The 25347-nt window shown below is 51.7% G+C and overlaps 1 protein-coding gene across 1 annotated transcript in view; it reads right to left on the bottom strand.

Annotated features, from left to right (window-relative positions):
• The window catches only part of FBXL4 (F-box and leucine rich repeat protein 4), a 61235-nt gene extending 36433 nt beyond the window's left edge, over positions 1–24802 (bottom strand). The window contains exons 1-2 of the mRNA XM_007525697.3: positions 24671–24802; positions 277–860 (exon numbers count right to left, since the gene is read on the bottom strand). Coding sequence (XP_007525759.2) covers positions 277–788 — 512 coding nt within the window. The 5' untranslated portion in view covers positions 789–860; positions 24671–24802. The remainder of the gene's footprint in view (positions 1–276; positions 861–24670) is intronic.
• Positions 24803–25347: the final 545 nt, after the last annotated feature.

Genomic DNA, 25347 nt, shown 5'->3' with positions numbered 1-25347 from the left:
TCTCTGTCCTATCCAACAATGACGACGACAACAATAATAATAACTACAACAATAAAACAAGAAGGGCAACAAAAGGGAATAAATAAGATTTAAAAAAATATTAAAAAAATTGTTTAAAAAAAAATAAATAAAAATAAAATAATTACTTAAGAGGATACTTTCAACAACAACAACAACAAAATATAACTTCAAACAAAATACTAAAACAAGCAAAACCTTTCCGCCATATAGGAGATTTAAAAAAAAAAAAAAAAAAAAACACCAAAAAAGTCTTACCTGACGTCAGCTGGTGGAATCGGGGAACAGGGGTCTGCAGAGCAGGCCAAGATCCTGATGACGGCCCCAGGGTGGTAGGTCTCCAGGACGTGGACGGCCGTGGGGTACACCTGCTGTTCGAAAGTAAGCTCCACGTAGTCTTGGCTCTGAAAATCAGGCGGCGTCCTCTTGAACGGCGAGGGAGCGCTGGGGCACCGATCCCACCACGTTCCGTAGGTCCGGAACACCGCAGTCTGCGTGAAGTCACCAGAACTCGGGAAGACATTCGGCACGCCGGCCAGATTCCACATGGTGTAGGACATGCTGTTCTCGCTTCCGTAGTGGGAACTGAAATCCACCACCTTTTTGGCGTACTGGACCACTTCTGCATTGAGAGGGGACGGCCGGCGGTGCGGGTCCGCGCATCTGTGGCTGTTCATCATCTCTCCTCTCCCAGCCGGCCTGGCGCGGCGCCGAAGGCATAGATAATAAAACATAGTCAGCACCGTGAGCATGGGAAATATCGGGGACATCTAGGTGTGAATTAGGAAGCTTCAAAAGGTCAGGTGTCCTCAGTAAGACGCATAAACTCGTTGAAGGATGTTCTAAAAAAAAAAAGAAAAGAAAGGAAGAACTGAATGGCTTGGTGAAATAAAATAATTTGAATAAGCAGAAAAATGCATGGAAAAAGAGAATGGGCTTTTTATATAGTGTACTTTACAAATATGTTTATTTGTTTATTATTGGATAGAGACAGAGAAAAACTGAGAGGGAGAGGGAGAGGCAGAGAGAGAGAGGGAAGGAGAGAGAGGCAGAGAGAGACCTGCAGCCCTGCTTCATCACTCGCAAAGCTTTCCCTCTGCAGGTGGGGACCGGGGACTCAAACCAGGGTCCTTGTGTGCTGTAGTGTGCGCCTCCCCTGGCCCTTACACAATGTATTTTCCCAGAGTGAAACAGAAAACAAACAAAATTAAAGTGCAATTATGAATCTCTGATATAATTTATCCTGTATATTTTTAAGAAACCTAAATATTGAAAATGTATACTTGTTCATGCTGCCTTGAAAAAAAACTGCTGTTATAGCGAAATGGACAACACACGGCCCAGGAAACCCTTTTCCTAAAGCCTACAGCCACTGTTTCAAGAGACAGTAACTCTTCGAACCTTTTAAAATGAAAATTATAGGGAGTCGGGCGGTTATGTAGCAGGTTAAGCGCACGTGGTGCAAAGTATAAGGATCCTGGTTTGAGCCCCCGGCTCCCCACCTGCAGGGGAGTCGCTTCACAGGCGGTGAAGCAGGTCTGCAGGTGTCTGCCTTTCTCTCCCCCTCTCTGTCTTCCCCTCCTCTCTCCATTTCTCTCTGCCCTATCCAACAATGACAACATCAATAACAACAATAATTACAACAACAATAAAAACAACAAAGGGAACAAAAAGGAAATAAATAAATAAATAAATATTTTAAAAGAAAATTATGTTTAGTATGTGGTGAAGCACTAAGTCACACTGTAAATCCAAAAGATTCACAGATGCTGCGGCAGGTTTGTATTTATTTTATTTTATTTTGGCCTCCAGGGTTATTTCTGGGGCTCAGTGCCTGCACCATGAGTCCACTGCTCGTGGAGGCCGTTTTCCCCCTTTTGTTGCCCTTGTTGTTGTCATTATTGTTATTGTTATTGATGTCATCGTTGTTGGATAGGACAGAGAGAAATGGAGAGAGGAGGGGAAGACAGAGAGGGGGAGAGAAAGACAGACACCTGCAGACCTGCTTCACCGCCTGTGAAGCGACTCCCCTGCAGGTGGGAAACCGGGGGCTCGAACCGGGATCCTTACGCTGGTCCCTGCACTTTGTGCCACCTGCGCTTAACCCGCTGCGCTACCACCCGACTCCCTCAGGTTCATATTTTAACAAATGTAGAAAGTCCTCTTTAACCAACGCAACGATTGCCACCTCAACATGCTTCACCTCAGACTGTGTCCAGAGACTTCACGTGTGGAATGACAACCCTTCAGCTTCATTACTCGGGTGAGACCTTTCCTTTTATAGTACACTCTAATTCCATCTCAGGTGGTTCACTTTCTAACAAAGTCCCAAAACCTAGATATACACCAGTTTCTGTGAGAGAGAGCATATGTTCACACGTATCCATAAACTAGTGCAAAATATATACCTGAAAGCAGAAGTACACTAGAGTTTGCAGTGAGTACCTCCCTAACACTTCCTCTCCACTATTCCAAGCTTTAGGTCCATGATTGCTCAACAATTTGTTTGGCTTTGTATGTTAACTCTCTTTTCAGTCACCAGGTTCCAGATGTCATCAGGATGCCGGCCAGGCTTCCCTGGATTGAAGACCCCACCAATGTGTCCTGGAGCTCAGCTTCCCCAGAGACCCACCCTACTAGGGAAAGAGAGAGGCAGGCTGGGAGTATGGACCGACCAGTCAACGCCCATGTTCAGCGGGGAAGCAATTACAGAAGCCAGACCTTCTACCTTCTGCATCCCACAATGACCCTGGGTCCATGCTCCCAGAGGGCTAGAGAATGGGAAAGCTATCAGGGGAGGGGGTGGGATATGGAGATTGGGTGGTGGGAATTGTGTGGAGTTGTACCCCTCCTACCCTATGGTTTTGTTAATCCTTTCTTAACGAAAAAATAAAATAATAAAAAAAAGAAAGTCCTCTTTATAGAAGAAAATTTACTGACTTATCAGTACTTTGCAAAGCCACACGGTACCGTGGGTGTAGTTGAATACTTCTTTCTTTTCCAGAGCACTGCTAAGCTCTGGCTTACGGTGGTGCAGGGGATTGAACCTAGGACCCCAGAATTTCAGGCAGAGAGTGTGTTTGCATGGCCACTATGCTATCTAACCCCCACCCATAATGTTATGCTTTTCCATGTGTACAAGTCTCACTGTAACCATCACTAAAGTTCCAGTGCCATCCAAACAGTAAAAAAGATCCCTCCACGTCCTGCCTTCCCCTCCTTCTGGTTACCAGAAAGAGGTCACCAGTAATGTTTATATGTCTGTACAAAAAAAAAATTATTTAACACAGTCACCATTGATTTTTGTACCTATAAAGTCTATAAAGAGTTCAATTTCTGCTAAGTAAAATACAAAATAATGTATCAACTTCTCTTCGGTAGAGCAATGTGCAAGCCTTCTAAAAAACTTAAAACACTAAAATTATAAAGCATTGTCTTTTATATTCAAAACTTGCACTGGGCGTTTGGTGCAACAGAAAATAGAAATTCCTTGATTTGGCATTTCAAAGGTCTCCTCCAGCTAGAACCAGATGTTCGTTTGTCTGTTTTTGTCTAACATGATCACCTTAGTCAAGATCTAAAGTTCTAAGAGTCCTTCACAGCTCACTTGAAGTCTTACAACCACTTCACCCCACAGTAAGCAGGCCTACTCCCTGCTGCAGACCAATGCCACCTCTCTGCAGGCCTACTCCCTGCTGCAGACCAATACCACCTCTCTGCACAGCCAGGCAGTGGGCCCTAGCTCACACCTCTCTGCACAGCCAGGCAGTGGGCCCTAGCTCACACCTCTCTGCATAGCCAGGCAGGGGCCCTAGCTCGCACCTCTATGCATGGCCAGGCAGGGGCCCTAGCTCGAACCTCTCTGCACAGCCAGGCAGGGGGTCCTAGCTCGCACCTCTCTGCACAGCCAGGCAGGGGGCCCTAGCTCACACCTCTCTGCACAGCCAGGCAGGGGCCCTAACTCACACCTCTCTGCACAGCCAGGCAGGGGCCCTAACTCACACCTCTCTGCACAGCCAGGCAGGGGTCCTAGCTCACACCTCTCTGCACAGCCAGGCAGGGGTCCTAGCTCACACCTCTCTGCAAGGCCAGGCAGGGGCCCTAACTCACACCTCTCTGCAAGGCCAGGCAGGGGCCCTAACTCACACCTCTCTGCAAGGCAAGGCAGTGGGTCCTAGCTCACACCTCTCTGCACAGCCAGGCAGGGGCCCTAACTCACACCTCTCTGCACAGCCAGGCAGGGGCCCTAGCTCACACCTCTCTGCACGGCCAGGCAGGGGGCCTAACTCACACCTCTCTGCACAGCCAGGCAGGGGCCCTAACTCACACCTCTCTGCACAGCCAGGCAGGGGTCCTAGCTCACATCTCTCTGCATGGCCAGACAGGGGCCCTAGCTCACACCTCTCTGCACAGCCAGGCAGGGGTCCTAGCTCACACCTCTCTGCAAGGCCAGGCAGGGGAACTAACTCACACCTCTCTGCACGGCCAGGCAGGGGTCCTAGCTCACACCTCTCTGCAAGGCCAGGCAGGGGAACTAACTCACACCTCTCTGCACGGCCAGGCAGTGGGTCCTAGCTCACACCTCTCTGCACAGCCAGGCAGGGGCCCTAGCTCACACCTCTCTGCACAGCCAGGCAGGGGCCCTAACTCACACCTCTCTGCACAGCCAGGCAGGGGCCCTAATTCACACCTCTCTGCACAGCCAGGCAGGGGCCCTAGCTCATACCTCTCTGCAAGGCCAGGCAGGGGCCATAGCTCACACCTCTCTGCACAGCCAGGCAGGGGCCCTAGCTGACACCTCTCTGCACGGCCAGGCAGGGGCCCTAACTCACACCTCTCTGCACAGCCAGGCAGGGGCCCTAACTCACACCTCTCTGCAAGGCCAGGCAGGGGCCCTAACTCACACCTCTCTGCAAGGCCAGGCAGGGGCCCTAACTCACACCTCTCTGCATGGCCAGGCAGGGGCCCTAACTCACACCTCTCTGCACAGCCAGGCAGGGGCCCTAACTCACACCTCTCTGCACAGCCAGGCAGGGGCCCTAACTCACACTTCTCTGCACAGCCAGGCAGGGGCCCTAGCTCACACCTCTCTGCACAGCCAGGCAGGGGCCCTAACTCACACTTCTCTGCACAGCCAGGCAGGGGCCCTAGCTCACACCTCTCTGCACAGCCAGGCAAGGGCCCTAGCTCGCACCTCTCTGCATGGCCAGGCAGGGGCCCTAGCTCGCACCTCTCTGCATGGCCAGGCAGGGGCCCTAGCTCGCACCTCTCTGCATGGCCAGGCAGGGGCCCTAACTCACACCTCTCTCACAGCCAGGCAGGGGGCCCTAACTCACACCTCTCTGCACAGCCAGGCAGGGGTGCTAGCCCACACCTTTCTGCACAGCCAGGCAGGGGTGCTAGCTCACACCTCTCTGCAAGGCCAGGCAGGGGCCCTAACTCACACCTCTCTGCAAGGCCAGGCAGGGGCCCTAACTCACACCTCTCTGCACGGCCAGGCAGGGGCCCTAGCTCACACCTCTCTGCACAGCCAGGCAGGGGTCCTAGCTCACACCTCTCTGCAAGGCCAGGCAGGGGCCCTAACTCACACCTCTCTGCATGGCCAGGCAGTTGGTCCTAGCTCACACCTCTCTGCACAGCCAGGCAGGGGCCCTAGCTCACACCTCTCTCACAGCCAGGTAGGGGTGCTAGCTCACAGAAGTTCCCATCAAGACTGAGTCTCCAGAAGGAGGGAACCAAGCCAGAGTGCTTTCACAAAGAAACCTAGTACTTGGCAGTGCTGTGACACAGAGGGTGATGAACAAATAAAAAAGCCTGACATGATTCAGAAGTGCTTACCAGCACCTTCCTGCCTCGCCACCATAGAACCAAATGCATCATAACAGTAAAGAACTGAGCTGAAACCAAATGAGGGAAAAATCCAGACTTCTAAGAAGAAAGATGAACTTCACATCAGAGAACAGTGGCTGAAGCTGATCCGTCTCCTGGAACTGGCCAGACGTCTCAGTGGACGTAAGAAGCTTCGGGACACACAAGCAGAGGGGCTATTTCAAGTCCCAGGTCACATTTGGAAGGAACTTTCATGAAGACAGAAATGCGGAAAGAAAAGCCCCACAAGATCCAGAAGATGAAAACAGCTCTCTAGACAGACAGACAGGCAGACAGACAGACAGGCCATCCGCGGAGTCAGTGAGGGCAGTGAGCCCCCGGAGAGACCAGCTCCGTGAGCAGGTGTCCCGCACACGGTGTGAGCCCAAACTGGCATTCCCTTCGTGGTGCCAAGCCCCTGCCCCACCTGCAAGCCAAAAATTCAAAGAAGAAGAAGAAGTAGCCCTCTCACCTGGAACAACTTGACGATCTGGTGGGGCGGCTGCGAAACCACTTTGCAGGGGCGCTTCCCACCACACAGCCTGCTGTGCGTTCAGCACAGAGAGAGCTTTCAGACCCCACCCGCAGGGGGAAGCTTCAGGCGTCTCTTTCTCTCTCCCTCTCTATCCAGCCCTCCTCTTTCAATGTATGTCCTGTCAACTGAAGGAAGGAGAGAAGGGAGGGGAAGAGGGAGGGAGGGAGGGAGGAAGGGACAGGAAGGGAAATGAAAGGAGGGAAGGAAGGAATGAAGAGAGAGAGAAAGAGAAAAAAGTAAGGAGGAAAGAAAGAAGGGAGGGATGGAGGAAAGAAAGAAAAAAATGGGGGAGTCAAGCGGTGGCGCAGCGGGTTAAGCGCAGGTGGCGCAAAGCTCAAGGACCCGCGTCAGGATCCCGGTTCGAGCCCCCGGCTCCCCACCTGCAGGGGAGTTGCTTCACAGGCGGTGAAGCAGGTCTGCAGGTGTCTGTCTTTCTCTCCCCCTCTCTGTCTTCCCCTCCTCTCTCCATTTCTCTCTGTCCTAGCCAACAACGATGACATCAGTAACAACAACAATAATAACGACAACAATAAACAACAAGGGCAAAAAGGGAATAAATAATTTTAAAAAAGAAAGAAAGAAATGGGTACCAGAAGCAGTGTTAAGATTTAACGTGCAGGCACAGAGCTCCAGTGATAACCCTAGTTAGCAATTAAAAAAAATCTCTCCGACCAGACCATGAGAGAAAAGGAACCGTAATGAGAGGCAGTCAGGAGGCAGACTCATTAGATACAAGAAATAGAAGCTCAGTTTGAAGAAGACATTTTCTGGAGAACAGCGAAATGTGCATTATATAAATAAGGTGCTTCTCCCATACACATTCTGCTGCAGAGTGTCATGAATCAAATAAAATCCACTTGAGAATATATAACGTTAGGTATCAATGTGCAAGTCATCTTATAAATGAGGGGGAGCATTATCTTGTTTATTCATTTTTTTAAAATATTTATTTTATTTATTTATTCCCTTTTGTTGCCCTTGTTGTTTTATTGTTGTAGTTATTATTGTTGTTGTCGTTGTTGGATAGGACAGAGAGAAATGGAGAGAGGAGGGGAAGACAGAGAGGAGGAGAGAAAGACAGACACCTGCAGACCTGCTTCACCGTCTGTGAAGCGACTCCCCTGCAGGTGGGGAGCCGGGGTTCGAACCGGGATCCTTATGCCGGTCCTTGTGCTTTGCGCCACCTGCGCTTAACCCACTGCACTACAGCCCGACTCCCCGTTTATTCATTTTTACCATTCTTTATTTGTATTAGTGATTTAATATTGATTTGAAAAATTACATGCCAACAGGGGTATAATTCCACACCGTCCACACCTCCAGTTCTGAATCCCCAGTCCTTTCATTGCAAGCCACTGCAGTTCTCCCCAGGTCTCAGACATGGGTTAAGTACCTGTCGTCTCTGCGGCTCTGTCTACATTGTCCATAATTGCCCCCTTTACCTCCAGGGCCAGTCCTTTCTTCCCCTCCAAGCCACTCAAGACCCTGCTACTACATCAAAATCTCTCTCCTTTTTCCTCCTCTCTCTGGGTCCTGATAGAGCTGGAGTTCAGAGCCCTCGTGCCCTCTCTTCCTCCTATCACTTCTCCCCCCTGAGAGGATGGACCAATGATCTTTTTGGGGAGCAGAAGGTGGGAGTTCTGGCTTCTATAATTGCTTCTCTCTCTGCTGGACATGGACGTTGGCAGGTGGATCCACACCCCCAGCCTGTTTGTATCTTTCCCTAGTAAAACTAAGTATCTTGTTATATCGCCTCTTCATTCAAACACTTAACTTACTCTAATTATAAATCTGTCAAATAAAAAATATTTTATAACTGCACAAATCTTGAATCCTTAACATCAACCAATTAAATATATATATATATATATATATTTTTTTTTTTTTCATTTTAAAATACTCCCTCTGAAGTAGATTGAGAGTAATTTTTCCAAAGCTGTTACTTGATTATACTCTTTCTTAAACAAACAAAGGAACAAAAAGGGGGGGCAAGTGGTAGGCCCCAAATGCTACCACCACACACACAGACATAGGTTTAGAGTTTAGGTTCCCCTCTCTCCCTCCCCTCTCTCCTCCCCCCCCCACTCTCCATCAAAAATAAAAAGAAAGTCACTGGGTATGGTGGGACTTTTATCACTGAGCCCCAGTGATGATCCTGGACAGCACAAAGAAAAAAAGAAAATGAATGAAAGAAATGTCAAGTACTGTGTCCAGGGAGATGGTGAGTCCAAGCCGTGTGTGTGAGCCCCGGGTCCAGACCACAGCACAACACGTGGTGCCCTGGCCTGCGTCTCTCTTACTTTCTCTCCCATATACAAACACAGAAAAGAAATATGGAAATGGGGGCCGGGCGGTGGTGCACCTGGTTCAGCACACACATTACAGTGCGAAAGGACCCGGGTTCAAGCCCCTGGTCCCCACCTGCAGGGGGAAAGCTTCACAAGTGGTGAAGCAGGGCTACAGGTATCTCTCTGTCTCTCTCCCTCTCTATCTCTCCCTCCCCTCTCAATTTCTCTCTCTGTCTCTATCGAATAGTAGATAAATAAAATATATATTTTTAAAAAGAAAATAACTATGGAAATGTATTAAAACTAAAAACAAAATTAGAAAATAAAGGACAACGTACTCAGTTGACAGATAGATACAGCCGATGTGAAAACTCTGTCCCTAGAGATCTCGAGCGCAGACAGCCTTCCGCCAAGGTAGACGGATGAATCAGACAGTCGAACCTCTGGCCATCACTCTCCATCCCACAGATCTATGAATCACTTCAAGTGAGCTCTCGTCACAGGCACTCCTGATGAAAAGATTGTGAAAGTCAAATTCTATTTGACCTACCAAGTCACAAGCTCTGTGACTGTTTTTTTTCCCCCGCTGCAGACCAGGGGTTTGTAGTAAAAGCTGTGCACGTGGGCAATACCACTTCTGAGCTGTTAGGACCCAATAAACTTTCACAGTGAGCCCATACAGGTGAAACTGAGTCACAGACGGTAACTGTGTGCATGGACATTCCTTCCATATAGAAGGAAATATAAAGCAATCCTTGGCTTTGTTTCAACCACGGATAACAATCATCTTTAATTTCTGTGAGACAGCTAAAAGTAAGACTGTGTTGGAAGAAGGGAAAGCAGCACAGAGTATACTGGTGAAGGAACTCCTTACGCTTTCCCCAGCGAAACAGTTAATATTTGGGAAATGTAGTGAGGTTCAAAGCTGTTGCTGTAAAGAGACCACTGTGTAAAACCAGACCCATTGTTAACATCCTTCACTGATTCTAAACTCCTTTCTGACCCACGAAGATGATACATCGAATGTCTGGGGGTGGGGAAGAGCATATGGAGAAGACAAAGAAGGTTCCCTCTCCTTTTCCTTGGGAAGTGAAGCTGAAAAGGGAGCTAGCCGAGTTGTAGGACTTGTCTGGATGGCCACGGCCTGTGCAGTCCAAATCGCCCTGGCCGGTCTGGACTTGGGCCAAGCTGTGAAGGCAATTTGATAACCAACGAGTCCCCCAACGGGCGACAGACCAAATGTAGAAGACACACTAACTCTGTTTTATGAGGCGCGTAGGACTCAGAGGCAAAATGATTTTCCCACCTGTTACAAATATATATTAGGCTGGTGAAATAAATTTGTTCAAAATATAATTATAAAATACAACTTTAGGGAGATCTTTTTTCTAGCTTGTTCAAGACACTAATTTTAATGACACACGTACTGTGTGTGTGTATATCTGTGTGTGTGTGTGTGTGTGTGTGTGTGTGTCTGTGTGATTATTTTTCCACAGGAATAAGTCAGAATTAGAAATAGGACGAACTTATTTCACTGGTTGCTTAATCCAAGCATTTCTAAGAAATGACTGTGGTAGTTCTCTGGAATGTCCTTTTATCCTAGTGCAGCAGGATAAAAGGGCTTGTAAAACAAGTTTAAAACTCGGAAGAGGAGTCTCCTCATGTCAAAAAGAAAAGCTTGGGAGAACAGCTGGGAGGACAACCGAGCCCGGTCGGTCAGAACACAGGACTTGTGCTGCCAACAGTCCAGAGACACGGCACTGGGGTCCCGGTGGGGAGAATGAGGCTGGGGGCAGCTTTGCAGCCTGCTAGTGCCAGCACGGACACAGCAGCAAGCCAACAGCAAAGGGTCCTTTTGGACTCGCACTGGAAATCACCTAGAGAGTTCCCAGAAAAGGACTTTTTTCTTTCAGTTCAGTCAAGAATTGGGGATAAGGAAGAGATGACAGTCAGGGAAACTGACACTCACAGTGAATCCTCTGTCCTGCCCTGGCCGGGCCAGGCGTCAGTACCAACACACAGCTGCTCCTCTCCCCCACCTGCCTCTCTGGTAATGTCGTCTTCCTCCTCCTCATTCTTCTCAAATACTTAGTGGGATCGTTAAAGGCAGGCTGGGGGGCTGAGGGGAGTCAGGCGGTAGTGCAGCGGGTTAAGCACACATAGTGCAAAGTGCAAGGACCGGCTCAAGGCTACCAGTTCGAGGCCCCGGCTCCCCACCTGCAGGGGAGTCGCTTCACAAGCGGTGAAGCAGGTCTGCAGGTGTCTGTCTTTCTCTCCCCCTCTCTGTCTCCCATCCTCTCTCCATTTCTCTCTGTCCTATCCAACAATGACATCAATAATAACTACAACCATAAAACAACAAGGGCAACAAAAGGGAATAAATGAATAAGAAAATGAATATAAAAAAAGAAAAAAAAGGGCAGGCTGTTTTACTCATTGACTTTTGGGAGTGTGCTTACACAAAGACACTGCGTATCCCTTGGCACTGCCCTCTGCTGTCGCTTCCACGTGACACCCTCGCACAGCGCCACACGCACACCTGCGCCTGGACGGGCACCTGACACCCCACACACAGCGCCACACGCACACCCGCACCTGGATGGGCCCCTGACACCCCCCACGCACAGCGCCACACACACACCCGCACCTGGACGGGCACCTGACACCCCACACACAGCGCCACACGCACACCTGCACCTGGACGGGCACCTGACACCCCACACACAGCGCCACACGCACACCCGCACCTGGATGGGCCCCTGACACCCCCCACGCACAGCGCCACACGCACACCTGCACCTGGACGGGCACCTGACACCCCACACACAGCGCCACACGCACACCCGCACCTGGATGGGCCCCTGACACCCCCCACGCACAGCGCCACACGCACACCCGCACCTGGACGGGCACCTGACACCCCACACACAGCGCCACACGCACACCTGCACCTGGACGGGCACCTGACACCCCACACACAGCGCCACACGCACACCCGCACCTGGATGGGCCCCTGACACCCCCCACGCACAGCGCCACACGCACACCTGCACCTGGACGGGCACCTGACACCCCACACACAGCGTCACACGCACACCCGCACCTGGATGGGCCCCTGACACCCCCCACGCACAGCGCCACACGCACACCCGCACCTGGACGGGCACCTGACACCCCACACACAGCGCCACACGCACACCTGCACCTGGACGGGCACCTGACACCCCACACACAGCGCCACACGCACACCCGCACCTGGATGGGCCCCTGACACCCCCCACGCACAGCGCCACACGCACACCTGCACCTGGACGGGCACCTGACACCCCACACACAGCGTCACACGCACACCCGCACCTGGATGGGCCCCTGACACCCCCCACGCACAGCGCCACACGCACACCCGCACCTGGACGGGCACCTGACACCCCACACACAGCGCCACACGCACACCTGCACCTGGACGGGCACCTGACACCCCACACACAGCGCCACACGCACACCCGCACCTGGATGGGCCCCTGACACCCCCCACGCACAGCGCCACACGCACACCTGCACCTGGACGGGCACCTGACACCCCACACACAGCGCCACACGCACACCCGCACCTGGATGGGCCCCTGACACCCCCCACGCACAGCGCCACACGCACACCCGCACCTGGACGGGCACCTGACACCCCACACACAGCGCCACACGCACACCTGCACCTGGACGGGCACCTGACACCCCACACACAGCGCCACACGCACACCCGCACCTGGACGGGCACCCTGGCACCGCGGCGCCTTCACATGCTCCCTGCAGGCTGGCTATTCTGGGTGCCAGTACGCTCCCTGGCGGGGCAGGCACCCGCACCCGTTAGCTCACCCTCATGGCCAGACTCAGACCCCACCCGCCCCGCGCTCACTTTCCCTCGGCTCTTACATTTTGTGTGCCATTTCTCACACACTAGCGTAGCTCTGGGCTAAGAAACTCTAAGCGCCTGGAACTCAGAGAACATGTGTTAACTGCAAGCCGCCCCCAGGCTAGCACAGGGCATCCATCCATGCGCGCCGTCAGCAAGAACTCATTCTACTTCCTGACTCCTTTAAGAGTCGACAGCAAGAGAGAGATATGGTAGACAAATACTCAAACACTGACACGAAACCTGTGACTCCTTAAGACAAGACAGTTGCCCAGCAAAAAAATTTAAAAAAAAACGGAAGCAAGTGTTAAGTTCCCGTATCTCGCTCCAGAGAACAAGAGGAAAGAAATGTGTAAGTGAAAAAGGAAGCACAATAGGCAAGAATCAAATGGACCGCCTTCTCTGAAGCTACCCAGCTAGGAACAGTAAATACATATTCAAATTCACTGTTCAAAGAAAATGTTAGAAAGTGGCAACCTCTGTTAGTACAAAGGCAGCCCCTGCAAAGGAAAGAGGCTTAGCCTCGGCGGCGACAAAGTGCCCAATGTTGAAGGAAGATTCATGGATGAGATGATCTGACTGGGAGGGAAAAGAAATCTATTTTCTCAAAGCGCAAGGACCAGCATAAGGATCCCGGTTCGAGCCCCCAGCTCCCCACCTGCAGGGGAGTTGCTTCACAGGCGGTGATGCAGGTCTGCAGGTGTCTGTCTTCCTCTCCCCCTCTCTGTCTTCCCCTCCTCTCACCATTTCTCTCTGTCCTATCCAACAACGAACGGCATCAACAATGGCAATAATAATAACCACAACGAGGCTACAACAACAAGGGCAACAAAAAGGGGGAAAAAATGGCCTCCAGGAGCGGTGGATTCATGGTGCAGGCACCGAGCCCAGCAATAACCCTGGAAGCAAAAAAAAAAACTATTTTCTATTGGGGAGGGGATGGGATATGGAGATTGGGTGGCAGGAATTGTGTGGAGTTGTACCCCTTCTATCCTACAGCTCTGTTAATGTCTCCTTTCTTAAATAAACAGAAATCTATTTTCTTAAAAACATTGACTTTTTTTATTTAACACTCTACATCTCTGTTAAAAAAACCAAAGGATGACTATTGAGAGAACTGAAAAAATTATGGATAAAAAAAAGAATTTCTCTAAAAAAAAAAAAAAGTGGATAATCTAAGAGCAGAAGGCAAGAGAGACCAGGAGAGCCAACAGGATCAAAACCAGAACTGGGAAATGTGATACGTGTATAAACTATTGTGTCTACTGTCGAATGTAAAACACTAATTCCCCAATAAAGCAATTTAAAAAAATATCACAACCAGGGTAGACACACACGTCAGCACCGCCCTGGCACTGGGTATGCGAGAGACACACAGGCCATGTCAGCAAAGCATCCTTTCCTCTCCACCCCAAGGATCTTCATTCCCATGTACCATATGGACAAAAACAAAAAAAAAAAGCGAAATCAGTAAGGAGACGATGACGATGTGGACAAACTTCTGCTTTATACTGCGTTCACTTCTTCTTAGCAAATGTTTTGCCAGTTCAAACATTTTCATTAGAATATGGCTCTCATTGACAAGGTCTCCATACAGAGTAATTAGGTGGGATTTTTAATTGAGTTCAGTGGACGGAGGAAGGTAAGAGTCTTGTATCCAACACCTGCGGGGGGAGCTTCATGAGCAGTGAAGCAGGTTTGCAAGCACCTCTCTTCCTCTCTCCCTCTCTGTGTCCCACTCCCCTCTCAATTTTCCACTGGCACTGAGCCCCAGCAATACCCTGGTGGCAGAATAAATAAGTAAATAAAGAAAGAAGAAGAGAAATGCTAGAAAACAGTGTGATTTTTTTTTAAATCCTAAGAGACCTTTGCCGGGGGCTGCACTGCTCCGTCTCTGGCTCTGCAGGGTGAGGGGTGGGGGCTGAGGGGCTGGCAGGGGCTGGCACAGGATGACGGGCCCAAGTTGGGAGTGAGTGTTTGCAGACACCTATCTGGTGAGACAGGAAATTATAACCATGAGCCAGTAACTGTACTGTGAACCACTAACCTCCCAATAACAAAAAAATCCCAAGAGCAAAACACTGCTTTAAACTTTTGTTCAAGTAGCAAAGCAAATTAATTCAATGAAAATATTTCTGGACATTTAAGTATATTTCTCATAATTCTTCTCAAAAACACGAACACACACCCTTGCACGCATGAGGCTGTGGGTTCGATCCCTGTTAGCCAGGCGTAGATGGTGAAGTCATATTCAGGTCTTTAGTTAAAAAAAAAAAAAATCACTTAAAAGAATAACCCCATCAGAAAACAAAATATTTTTTAAAGGGGAGATGAAAGTACCCAGGTAGCCAGTGACTTTACAGTCAAATCTAAATCACCACAGATAACAAGACTCATAAAGCTGAAAAGGATAGCATGGAGGAAAAAGAAAAAAAAAAAAAAAAAAACAGAAGTATTACACAAAGGAAATCAAAACCGCGCAAATTATGGCCTCACTTTATTAGGTCTAAGGACAACAGAAAGTCAGTTAGAGATGGTTTTACAACTTCCAGACTCAAAAGATGTTTGTACAGTGGATCAAACCCTGCTGTGGAACCGCTCTGACCCTCCTTGACTAGTCACAACAGCAAGACCCACATACAAAATATAAGACAGACACAGTTGCATGTAACATCAATGAAACATGTGCATGATTTATAAATGTATCAATGCCAACGTCCAGGTGTCATTCTGTGTTCTAGTATGCGGACATCTAGGTGAGGTGTAGGATACATACCTATATATACATATACACCTATATATTCATGTAATTGAGTGTGAGTTTCTATCTTTTTGTTTTGAGTATTATTTGTTTTATGCACTGTTCCTGTCTTATGCCATGCCGGAGATGAGATCTGAGACATCGTCAGTACAAGCTCTATGTCTTAACAACTGCGCTACCTTCCAGACCCTAACAATGTGTATCTATATTGTTTTCAATGCAAACAAGAAAATTAAAGTCAAAACTGAAAACTGTGAAGGGAGTAAGGGTGGAAGGAGAAATGAAAGTCCAGCTCTACGATGTTGTTTATAAGAGAGACAACGCAGCAGTCACAGAGAAAGCCCGGGGACAAGTACGCGTGATACATGTGTATCTGGTACACACAGCACTGGAAGAAACGGCAATGGTAACAATCTGAAACAATGCAGAAATCCGGGCAAGAATCATCCAACAGGAAAAAAAAAGATATGCTGCTACTTTGTCAGTTCTGAGAAAGCTGTAAATCAGGATGGAGAATGTTATAATAAACAAGTCAAGTCAAAACAAGAAAAGGAGAGCTTCTCAAAATAACCGTTTTGTGAAGATGTTCAAACATTCTGAGAAGTAAATTTAGAATGTTATTATAGGAACCACTTTTTAATCTGAACATCTTTTCAGAATTCAACAAAAAATATCTGCAATGAGGGTTTTGATTTAGGGTGATAGCTTGGAGAACTGACAATATGTATAGTAAAGACTTCAGAGTCCAGGAGATATGCACAGTGGAAGCATGTAAGACTTGCATCACACACACACACACACACACACACACACACAAACACACACGACTATCTTTTCAAGAATATTTTTATCTGTCAAATATCTCTGTAAAATCCAGTGGCCTCCCTCTGAATTAAAGGGCACATCTGTTTGCCACACAGAATGATAAAGACAATGCCTCTCTCTAGAGCAAAAATTTAGGCAGGTTAGTATGATGAAAGATTCAGGAGTCCCCAGGCTGGGGGTGTGCATCCACCTGCCAACACCCATGTCCAGCGGAGAAGCAATGACAGAAGGCAGAACTCCCACCTTCTGCTCCCCATAAAGGATTCTGGTCCATACTCCCAGTGGGGGGAGAAATGACAGGGGAAGATGACCAGAGGACTTTGAACTCCAACTCCATCAGGACACAGAGAAAGAAGAGAAAAAAGTTTAGACAACTAAAATAACTAAACTAAGGGGGGGGGAGAGTAAAAAGGGAAGGACATTGGGGTGTAATAATAAGTGTAGGTGTGACTTAGAAAGGAAGAGAAGATGGGACCATGGAACCATATAAAAAAAAGGGCAACTCTTGACAGGTATTTGTAGAGGTGACAGTCAGCCCATGTCTGTGACACTGGGAGAACTGCTGTAACTTCCAGTGGAGGGGCTGGGGGGGTTCCGAGCTCTGGCAGTGGGAACAGCGGGAACTTATACCCCTATAATCTTGTAAATCATATTAAAATTAAATCATCAATAAATTTTTTTTTTTAAATTTCAGGTTTTCTAAACCCAGAGTTCTTCTCCCACAATGCGATCAACCATGCTCACTGGAGTCCTCTGGCTCTCATCACACCCTCCTGGGGAGACTGAGGCTCCAGGAAGTAGCCCAAGAAAAGGAGACCCCTCTGCCCACCGATTCGTCCTGTGTTCTCTGCCAGCGTCTCTGGGACTTCCAAGGAAGGAGAACAGGCATGTCAGGAGAGCAAAAGGCCAGGCCCTTGGTGATTCTTGGCAAGGGGTGATATGGCAGAAGCCACAGCTACACACACGATTCGAATTTACTCTGCCGACAACCTACCAAAACGCAATACAGCTAAATCTACCATAACTTAAAACATAGGTAGCCAATGAAGCTAGCAATTTAGCTAAGCAATTTAGTAAGAAAATCATGTACAAAAATATCCATGCAAAAATTATCACTCGTGTTTTGTAATAGAAATATATCTGGCCTGTTGGCTAACGCACATGTTACAACGCACAAGGACCCAGATTCAACTCTCCAGTCCCCATCCACAAGGAGAAGCTTCTTAAGTGGTGAAGCAGTGCTGCAGGTGTCTCTACGTCTCTCTGTCTCTCTACGGCCCCCTCCCCTCAAGGTTTCTCTCTACATATATTACTACAATGAACTATGAAAAAGGAGGGAACATTGTATGCATCATCTATGAACAGAAAGATGTTCACAGAGTATTACTAATGGAATACTAACTACTTAACTGGAAGTCAGAGAAAATTATATTTAGTATACTAGCACTTGTGAAACCAATTTAAGATTACATATAAATATTTCTAATTTCTGGAATGAAAGAAAAAATGGTTAAACAGCAATGATGTGGGGGGAGTGGGGTTACTAGGAATGTGGACATACAATTTTCTCTATTGGCTATTTTCAAACAACATGGTAAAATAATGTCTACATTTATTTTATGATCTAATGCAGTTTCTAGTATCTACAGTAGCAAAACTAGGAGCGCCATTGCATTTAGGATGTCCGGCTAGATGGTAAAATGCAAACATTGGTCTCTTACAGTTGAGCCAGACAGGCACAGAACACCTTGAGTTGTAGCTGAGCTGCACCTCACCGACTAAAAGACAACAGCCAGCCAGAATACACAGGTTTTGAAGCAAGCGGCTTCCTCTCTGCCTCCTCTGAAGAGCAGTTCTGCATGGCACGCTCAGACTTAGCAGGAGAAGAGATTTGTTTAACAATACTTAATGAATCCAAAAGCTCTGGGAAATAAAGAGTAAAAAAATCAAGAGCAAGCAAGAAACTTTAAGGGAAAGAGGGAATAAAGGAAGAAAGCAACTTACTTCCACACACAAAAAAATCATGTTGAGTGAAATAAGTCAGAAACAGAAGGATGAATAGGGGATGATCTCACTCTCAGGCAGAAGTTGAAAAACAAGATCAGAGGAGAAAACACAAGTCGAACCTGAACTGGAATTGGCGTATTGCACCCAAGTAAAAGACTCTGGGGTGGGTGGGTAGAGGGGAGAATGCAGGCCCAATAAGGATGACAGAGGACCTAGTGGGGAGTTGTATGGAAAACTGAGAAATGTTATGCATGTACAAACTATTGTATCTACCGTTGAATGTAAAACATTAATTCCCCAATAAAGAAATTTAAAAAAAAAAAAAAAAAAGAATAGTGAGAGGGAGCAAAGAGAGGACCCGTCAGGAACACGGCTGGATAGGCACGGCCCAAGTCTGAGTTCCTGTAGCACGTGGGAGATGTTCGGACACAGTGAAAACGCTGATGCTGTAGTCTGTCTGTCTGTCTCTATCTCTTTCTCTCTCTGAGGGAAAGAACAGGCCAGAGCAGCTACTTTTTGTTAAATTATCTTTATTTACTGGATAGAGACAGTCAGAAGTCGAGGGGGAAGGGGAGAGACAGAGAGACACTTGCAGCCCTGCTCCACCACGCGTGAAGCTTTCCCCCAAAGGTGGGGGCCAGGGACTTGAACCTGCATCCTTGTGCACTGCAGTGTGAGCACTTAACCAGGTGCACCACCACCAGGCCCTCAGAGCAATATTTGTAAGGAATGGCTACACACACACACACACACACACACACACGCACGCACACACGCATGCACATACACACGCACGCGCACGCACACATGCACGCACACGTGAGCCCGTGCAGCACTGTGGTATAATCAGTTTTTAAAGGCCAACTTTCCTAGAGCAAACAAGAGGCACTCCACCTGGTGTCAGCGCATCACTCACACACAAACACCTGCCTTTCCAACTACCTGTGCATCTCACTTAGTTCATGTATGTGGAGTTCACTTGTTGACTTTTTAAAGTTTTGTTATTATTATCTGTATTTATTTATTTACTAGATATAGATAGGCGGATACCGAGGTAAAGGGGTGGGGGGGAGAAAGAGACCTGCATCACTGCTTCACCACTTGCAAAGCTTTCCCCCCACAGGGGGGACAGGAGACTCAAACCTGAGTCCTTGTGATGGACACTCTACCAGGTGCACCCCACCCGCCTCACCCTCCAAGTTCACTCAGTGAATTCATTCATGTGTGGCCATGAACACTGGGGGGGGGGCATCAATTAAATTCTCAAACTATTTCCCAACTACACATACAATAGAGGCCCAGTGGACGGGCATCACCAGCTGGCGCTCTGAAGCCCGCAGCAAGCAACGAGTTGCTGGTTTTCTTTGTTAGGAGGACAGCACGCAAAGGACAGGGGCAGGGCTGGCAGGTGCCCAGGCTGGGTGGGCATGGTCTGCAGACACGGGGTGATGCCCAGGCCGGGTGGGCACAGACAGACATGGGGTGATGCCCAAGCCGGGTGGGCGCAGACAGACACGAGGCGATGCCCAGGCCGGGTGGGCACAGACAGACACGGGGCGATGCCCAGGCCAGGTGGGCGCAGACAGACACGGGTGATGCCCAGGCCGGGTGGGCGCAGACAGACACGGGGTGATGCCCAGGCTGGGTGGGCACAGACATGGGGTGATGCCCAGGCCGGGTGGCACAGACAGACACGGGGCGATGCCCAGGCCAGGTGGCACAGTGTTGTATGCTTTACATTGGGTTCTAGTTCTCCCCCGCCAAGAGAATTGGATCAGTCCAGTTAGTTTTCGTGGGCCCGCTTGGCCCCGCCCCTAGGAACCCCCAGAGAGGGTTCCAAAGTGAGAGAGTGTCAGAGTTCCAGAGTGGAAGAGTTGCAGAGTTCGAGAGTAAGAGAGGGTTCCTGAGTTCCAGAGTAAGAGAGAGTGCTTGTGCCGCCACAAAGAGACAGCAGAGTTCTGTTTGGTGATTAGTTTGGTTTAGTTTATGAATCATTGTTCCTGAATAAAGAAATACAGCTTCCCTGCCCAGCCGTTGTCTCCGCGTCTCTGTTACCCGCCCGTGAAGCTATCCCAGCCAGCAAGAGCTGACGAAAATTTTAACAACAAATGACGCCCAACGTGGGGCTGACCTGCACATCTCTCAGATAAGTAAAGACAATTTGGCTACCTATGCACTATGGCCTTCTCTTCTGCTTGTGAAGAGATCTCCAAAGGCCTCTGCTCTTTCTTCATGAGACTGTTTTGCTGTTTCTGGAACATTTATCTCTGGACCACTCTGTGGTTTCCACTCGCTCGGGTGAACTCAGAACAGCCAGCGGGAAGAGCCAGCGGGAGGGAAGCGAGGCATGGAGCTGCCGTTTCCACCTGGTTAAACAGCCAGCCAGCTGGCTGCGCCCAGACAACCCCGCGCACCGTGCCCGCAGCCCCGCAGCCTGCAGGAGGCTGACGCCAACACACATGAGCCCGATGCCAACACGCTGGAGCCCAATAACCAACACGCTGGAGCCCGATTCCACCACGCAAGAGCCTGATGCCAGCAAGCAGGCCAGCCCACAGGAGCCGGCTCTCCACCGCGTGGCGCAGGGCACTAGACGCGTGATCCCTCCACGCTGCTCCGCCACTGTGAGCAGGGCAGCAGACATGCCAGAGCCATGGGGCAGGGCCGCGGCGGCCTATCATGGCCGCCACCCCTGAGTACCTAGGCCCACGCCTTCTACAAAACTGGCCTGCCTGCCCTCTTGCTATGAATTCTGGAACAATCCCGGACCTCCCAGACCCCCGGGCTCCCTGCCGAAACTGGGCACATGAGATCTCCAGCCGCCGGTCCGGTCTGAAGGCAGACAAGCTGGAGTACGCAGAGATTTGTGCAGAGATCGCAACCAGCAATTCCTAGAAGTGAAGCTGTGCGGGAAGCCACCTCCAGATGGTGAACCCCCCCCAACAACTAAGACAGTACAGATTTAAATTCGTGTTTATGACATGTCTTCGTAACAAAGGTTTCTCTCCTTGTGTATTAATGACCATGTTTATGTGTATGTTTAAAGTTTGGTAAACAGTAACTTTAAGGCTAGATTCTTACTAGTCAAAGTTAAATGAAAAAGGTTTTCAACGTAATTCTCATTAAGATAAAATTAACTTACATTTAAAGTCTGAGGTAAAAGTTAGTTAACAAGCAATATATTTTAACTAAGTTGGTCTAAACAAAAGGTTAAATAGACTTGATGTGTAAAACTCTCCATTACCTTCTCTATTAGAAATGGTAGATCGCACAATGGCTATGCTAATTATTCTCATGCCTGAGGTTTCCTTTCCTGACTCCATCTTGAATGGGTGTAACAAAAGGTTAAAAGACGTTGTTGCTATGTAAAAGTCTCAAATTCCTTCTCTATTAGAAATATGCTAATAACAAGTTTTGTTTCATAGTAAGTAAATTGCAGCCAGCTGCCTTTGGGACTCTAGGCCGTTCCCCACCCCCATACAAATGCCCGTCGAGGCAAGTAGCCCCCCAGAGTCAAAAAATGTTTTTTTTAAGCTGATAAAGTTTAGCCCACAGAGGCAAAAAAGGCCCCCTCAGGCCTTCCCTTGGCAACACGCTGGTTCTTGTTACTTGCTTACATGTTTCTCCATGTTTGTGCCAGTTTCTTTTTAAAAAATGCCTGTATGATATATGTTTCTGTTCACCCCACACCCTTGATACTACAGTCATTTAGTTAAAAAGAAAAGGGGGAATTGTCGTATGCTTTACATTGGTTTGTTCTAGCCCTCCCCCGCCAAGAGAATTGGATCAGTCCAGTTAATTTCGCGGGGCCGCTTGGCCCTGCCCCAAGGAACCCCGAGAGAGGGTTCCTGAGTTCGAGAGTTGAAGAGTTGCAGAGTTCGAGAGTAAAAGAGGGTTCCTGAGTTCCAGAGTAAGAGAGAGTGCTTGTGCCGCCGCAAAGAGACAGCAGAGTTCTGTTTGGTGATTAGTTTGGTTTAGTTTATGAATCGTTGTTCCTGAATAAAGAAATACAGCTTCCCTGCCCAGCCGTTGTCTCCATGTCTCTGTTACCCGCCCGTGAAGCTATCCCAGCCAGCTAGAGCCGACGAATTATAACAACAGCACAGACAGACACGGGGCGATGCCCAGGCTGGGTGGGCGCAGACAGACACGGGGTGATGTCCAGGCCGGGTAGGCGCAGACAGACATGGGTGATGTCCAGGCCGGGTAGGCGCAGACAGACACGGGGTGATGTCCAGGCCGGGTGCATGGCGCAGACAGACCTGGGGCGATGCCCAGGCCGGGTGCACGGCCTGCAGACAGACACGGGGCGATGCCCAGGCCGGGTGGGCGCAGACAGACACGAGGCGATGCCCAGGCCGAGTGGGCGCAGACAGACACGGGGTGATGCCCAGGCCGGGTGCACGGGCTGCAGACAGACCCGGGGCGATGCCCAGGCCGGGTGGGCGCAGACAGACACGGGGTGATGCCCAGGCCGGGTGCATGGCACAAACAGACACGGGGCGATGCCAAGGCCGGGTGCACGGCCTGCAGACAGACACGGGGTGATGCCCAGGCTGGGTGGCACAGACAGACACGGGGCGATGCCCAGGCCGGGTGGGCGCAGACAGACACGGGGTGATGTCCAGGCCGGGCGGGTGCAGACAGACACGGGGTGATGCCCAGGCCGAGTGGGCGCAGACAGACATGGGGCGATGCCCAGGCAGGGTGGGCGCAGACACGGGGCGATGCCCAGGCCGGGTGGGCGCAGACAGACACGGGGTGATGCCCAGGCCAGGTGGGTGCAGACAGACACGGGGTGATGCCCAGGCCGAGTGGGCACAGACAGACACGGGGTGATGCCCAGGCTGGGTGGGTGCAGACAGACACGGGGCGATGCCCAGGCCGGGTGCATGGTGCAGACAGACAACGGGGCGATGCCCAGGCTGGGTGGGCGCAGACAGACATGGGGTGATGCCCAGAATGGGTGGGCGCAGACAGACACGGGGCGATGCCCAGGCCGGGTGCATGGCGCAGACAGACACAGGGTGATGCCCAGGCCGGGTGGGCGCAGACAGACACGGGGTGATGCCCAGGCTGGGTGGGCGCAGACAGACACGGGGCGATGCCCAGGCCGGGTGCATGGTGCAGACAGACACGGGGCGATGCCCAGGCTGGGTGCATGGCGCAGACAGACACGGGGCGATGCCCAGGCCGGGTGGGCGCAGACAGACACGGGGTGATGCCCAGGCCGGGTGCATGGCACAAACAGACACGGGGCGATGCCAAGGCCGGGTGCACGGCCTGCAGACAGACACGGGGTGATGCCCAGGCCGGGTGGGCGCACACAGACACGGGGTGATGCCCAGGCCGGGTGGGCGCAGACAGACACGGGCGATGCCCAGGCCGGGTGCACGGCCTGCAGACAGACACGGGGTGATGCCCAGGCCGGGTGGGCGCAGACAGACACGGGGCGATGCCCAGGCCGGGTGGGCGCAGACACACGGGGTGATGCCCAGGCCGGGTGGGCGCAGACAGACACGGGGTGATGCCCAGGCCGGGTGCACGACCTGCAGACAGACACAGGGCGATGCTCAGGCCGGGTGGGCGCAGACAGACACGGGGCGATGCCCAGGCCGGGTGGGCGCAGACAGACACGGGGTGATGCCCAGGCCGGGTGCACGGCCTGCAGACAGACACGGGGCGATGCCCAGGCCGGGTGGGCGCAGACAGACACGGGGTGATGCCCAGGCCGGGTGCACGGCCTGCAGACAGACACGGGGCGATGCCCAGGCCGGGTGGGCGCAGACAGACACGGGGTGATGCCCAGGCCGGGTGCACGGCCTGCAGACAGACACGGGGCGATGCCCAGGCCGGGTGGGCGCAGACAGACACGGGCGATGCCCAGGCCGGGTGCATGGCGCAGACAGACACGGGGTGATGCCCAGGCCGGGTGCACGGCCTGCAGACAGACACGGGGCGATGCCCAGGCCGGGTGGGCGCAGACAGACACGGGCGATGCCCAGGCCGGGTGCATGGCGCAGACAGACACGGGGTGATGCCCAGGCCGGGTGCACGGCCTGCAGACAGACACAGGGCGATGCTCAGGCCGGGTGGGCGCAGACAGACACGGGGTGATGCCCAGGCCGGGTGCACGGCCTGCAGACAGACACGGGGCGATGCCCAGGCCGGGTGGGCGCAGACAGACACGGGGTGATGCCCAGGCCGGGTGCACGGCCTGCAGACAGACACGGGGCTCAGACAGCAGGCCCCGCACAGTGGCGCCCGGCCCCGGGCAGGTGCAGCCAGCGGCTCCCGGCGCCCCGCCGCCCGCAGGCCCCGCACCGGTGGAGGCAGAGGCTCCGCAGCCGCTCCCGCCCGGTGCACGCGGTCCCCTCGCTCCCGCCCGGACCCTCCCGCCCCAGCGCGGCAAGAGGACGGCGGCGGCCCGCAGGGGAGAAGTAAAGGGACGGCCGTACCCTGCAGGGTCCGGGAGCGGTGAAGCCGCGTGGAGACCCGGCCGCGGGGGGCGGATCCCCGAGTCCTGCGCGGCGGCGGCGGCCCTGCGCGACCCGGAAGGGAGACGGCAGGCCGCGGGGGGCGGGGCGGGAGGGGGCGGAGCCACCTGGAGGCGGGGCCTGCTCGGGCGGGCGGGGCCGGAAGAAAGCGGGACCAGTGGGGAGGCGGGGCCCTGCGTGAGTGGGCGGGGCCGGATGGAGGCGGGGCCAGAGCACGACCTCGCCAGGGGAAGGCGGGCCCCTGGGCGGGTGGGCGGGGCCCTGGGCGGGTGGGCGGGGCCCTGGGCGGGTGGGCGGGGCCCTGGGCGGGTGGGCGGGGCCCTGGGCGGGTGGGCGGGGCCCTGGGCGGGTGGGCGGGGCCCTGGGCGGGTGGGCGGGGCCCTGGGCGGGTGGGCGGGGCCCTGGGCGGGGCGCGAAGTGCGGGTGAGAAAGTGGCGAGCAGGGTTGGGCCAGTCGCTTTGGGCGGACTTGCAAGCCGCTGCCGGTGACCCTCGAGCTAGGAAGCTGCTAGCCGGCAAGCATCTCCGGGCTGTGACCGTGCACTGCCCGCCTAGACTCACAGGGACTCAGGTCTTACAAGCTCCGGTGCTCAAGAGGAATCGACGTGGGTCCTGGGTCAGATGGATGGGATTAACCGT

This window comes from Erinaceus europaeus, chromosome 4 (genome assembly GCF_950295315.1).
Source record: "Erinaceus europaeus chromosome 4, mEriEur2.1, whole genome shotgun sequence".
In the NCBI taxonomy this organism is placed as follows: domain Eukaryota; kingdom Metazoa; phylum Chordata; class Mammalia; order Eulipotyphla; family Erinaceidae; genus Erinaceus; species Erinaceus europaeus.
Note: the sequence above shows the minus strand (reverse complement) of the source record. Positions and strands in the feature narration are given on the sequence as shown.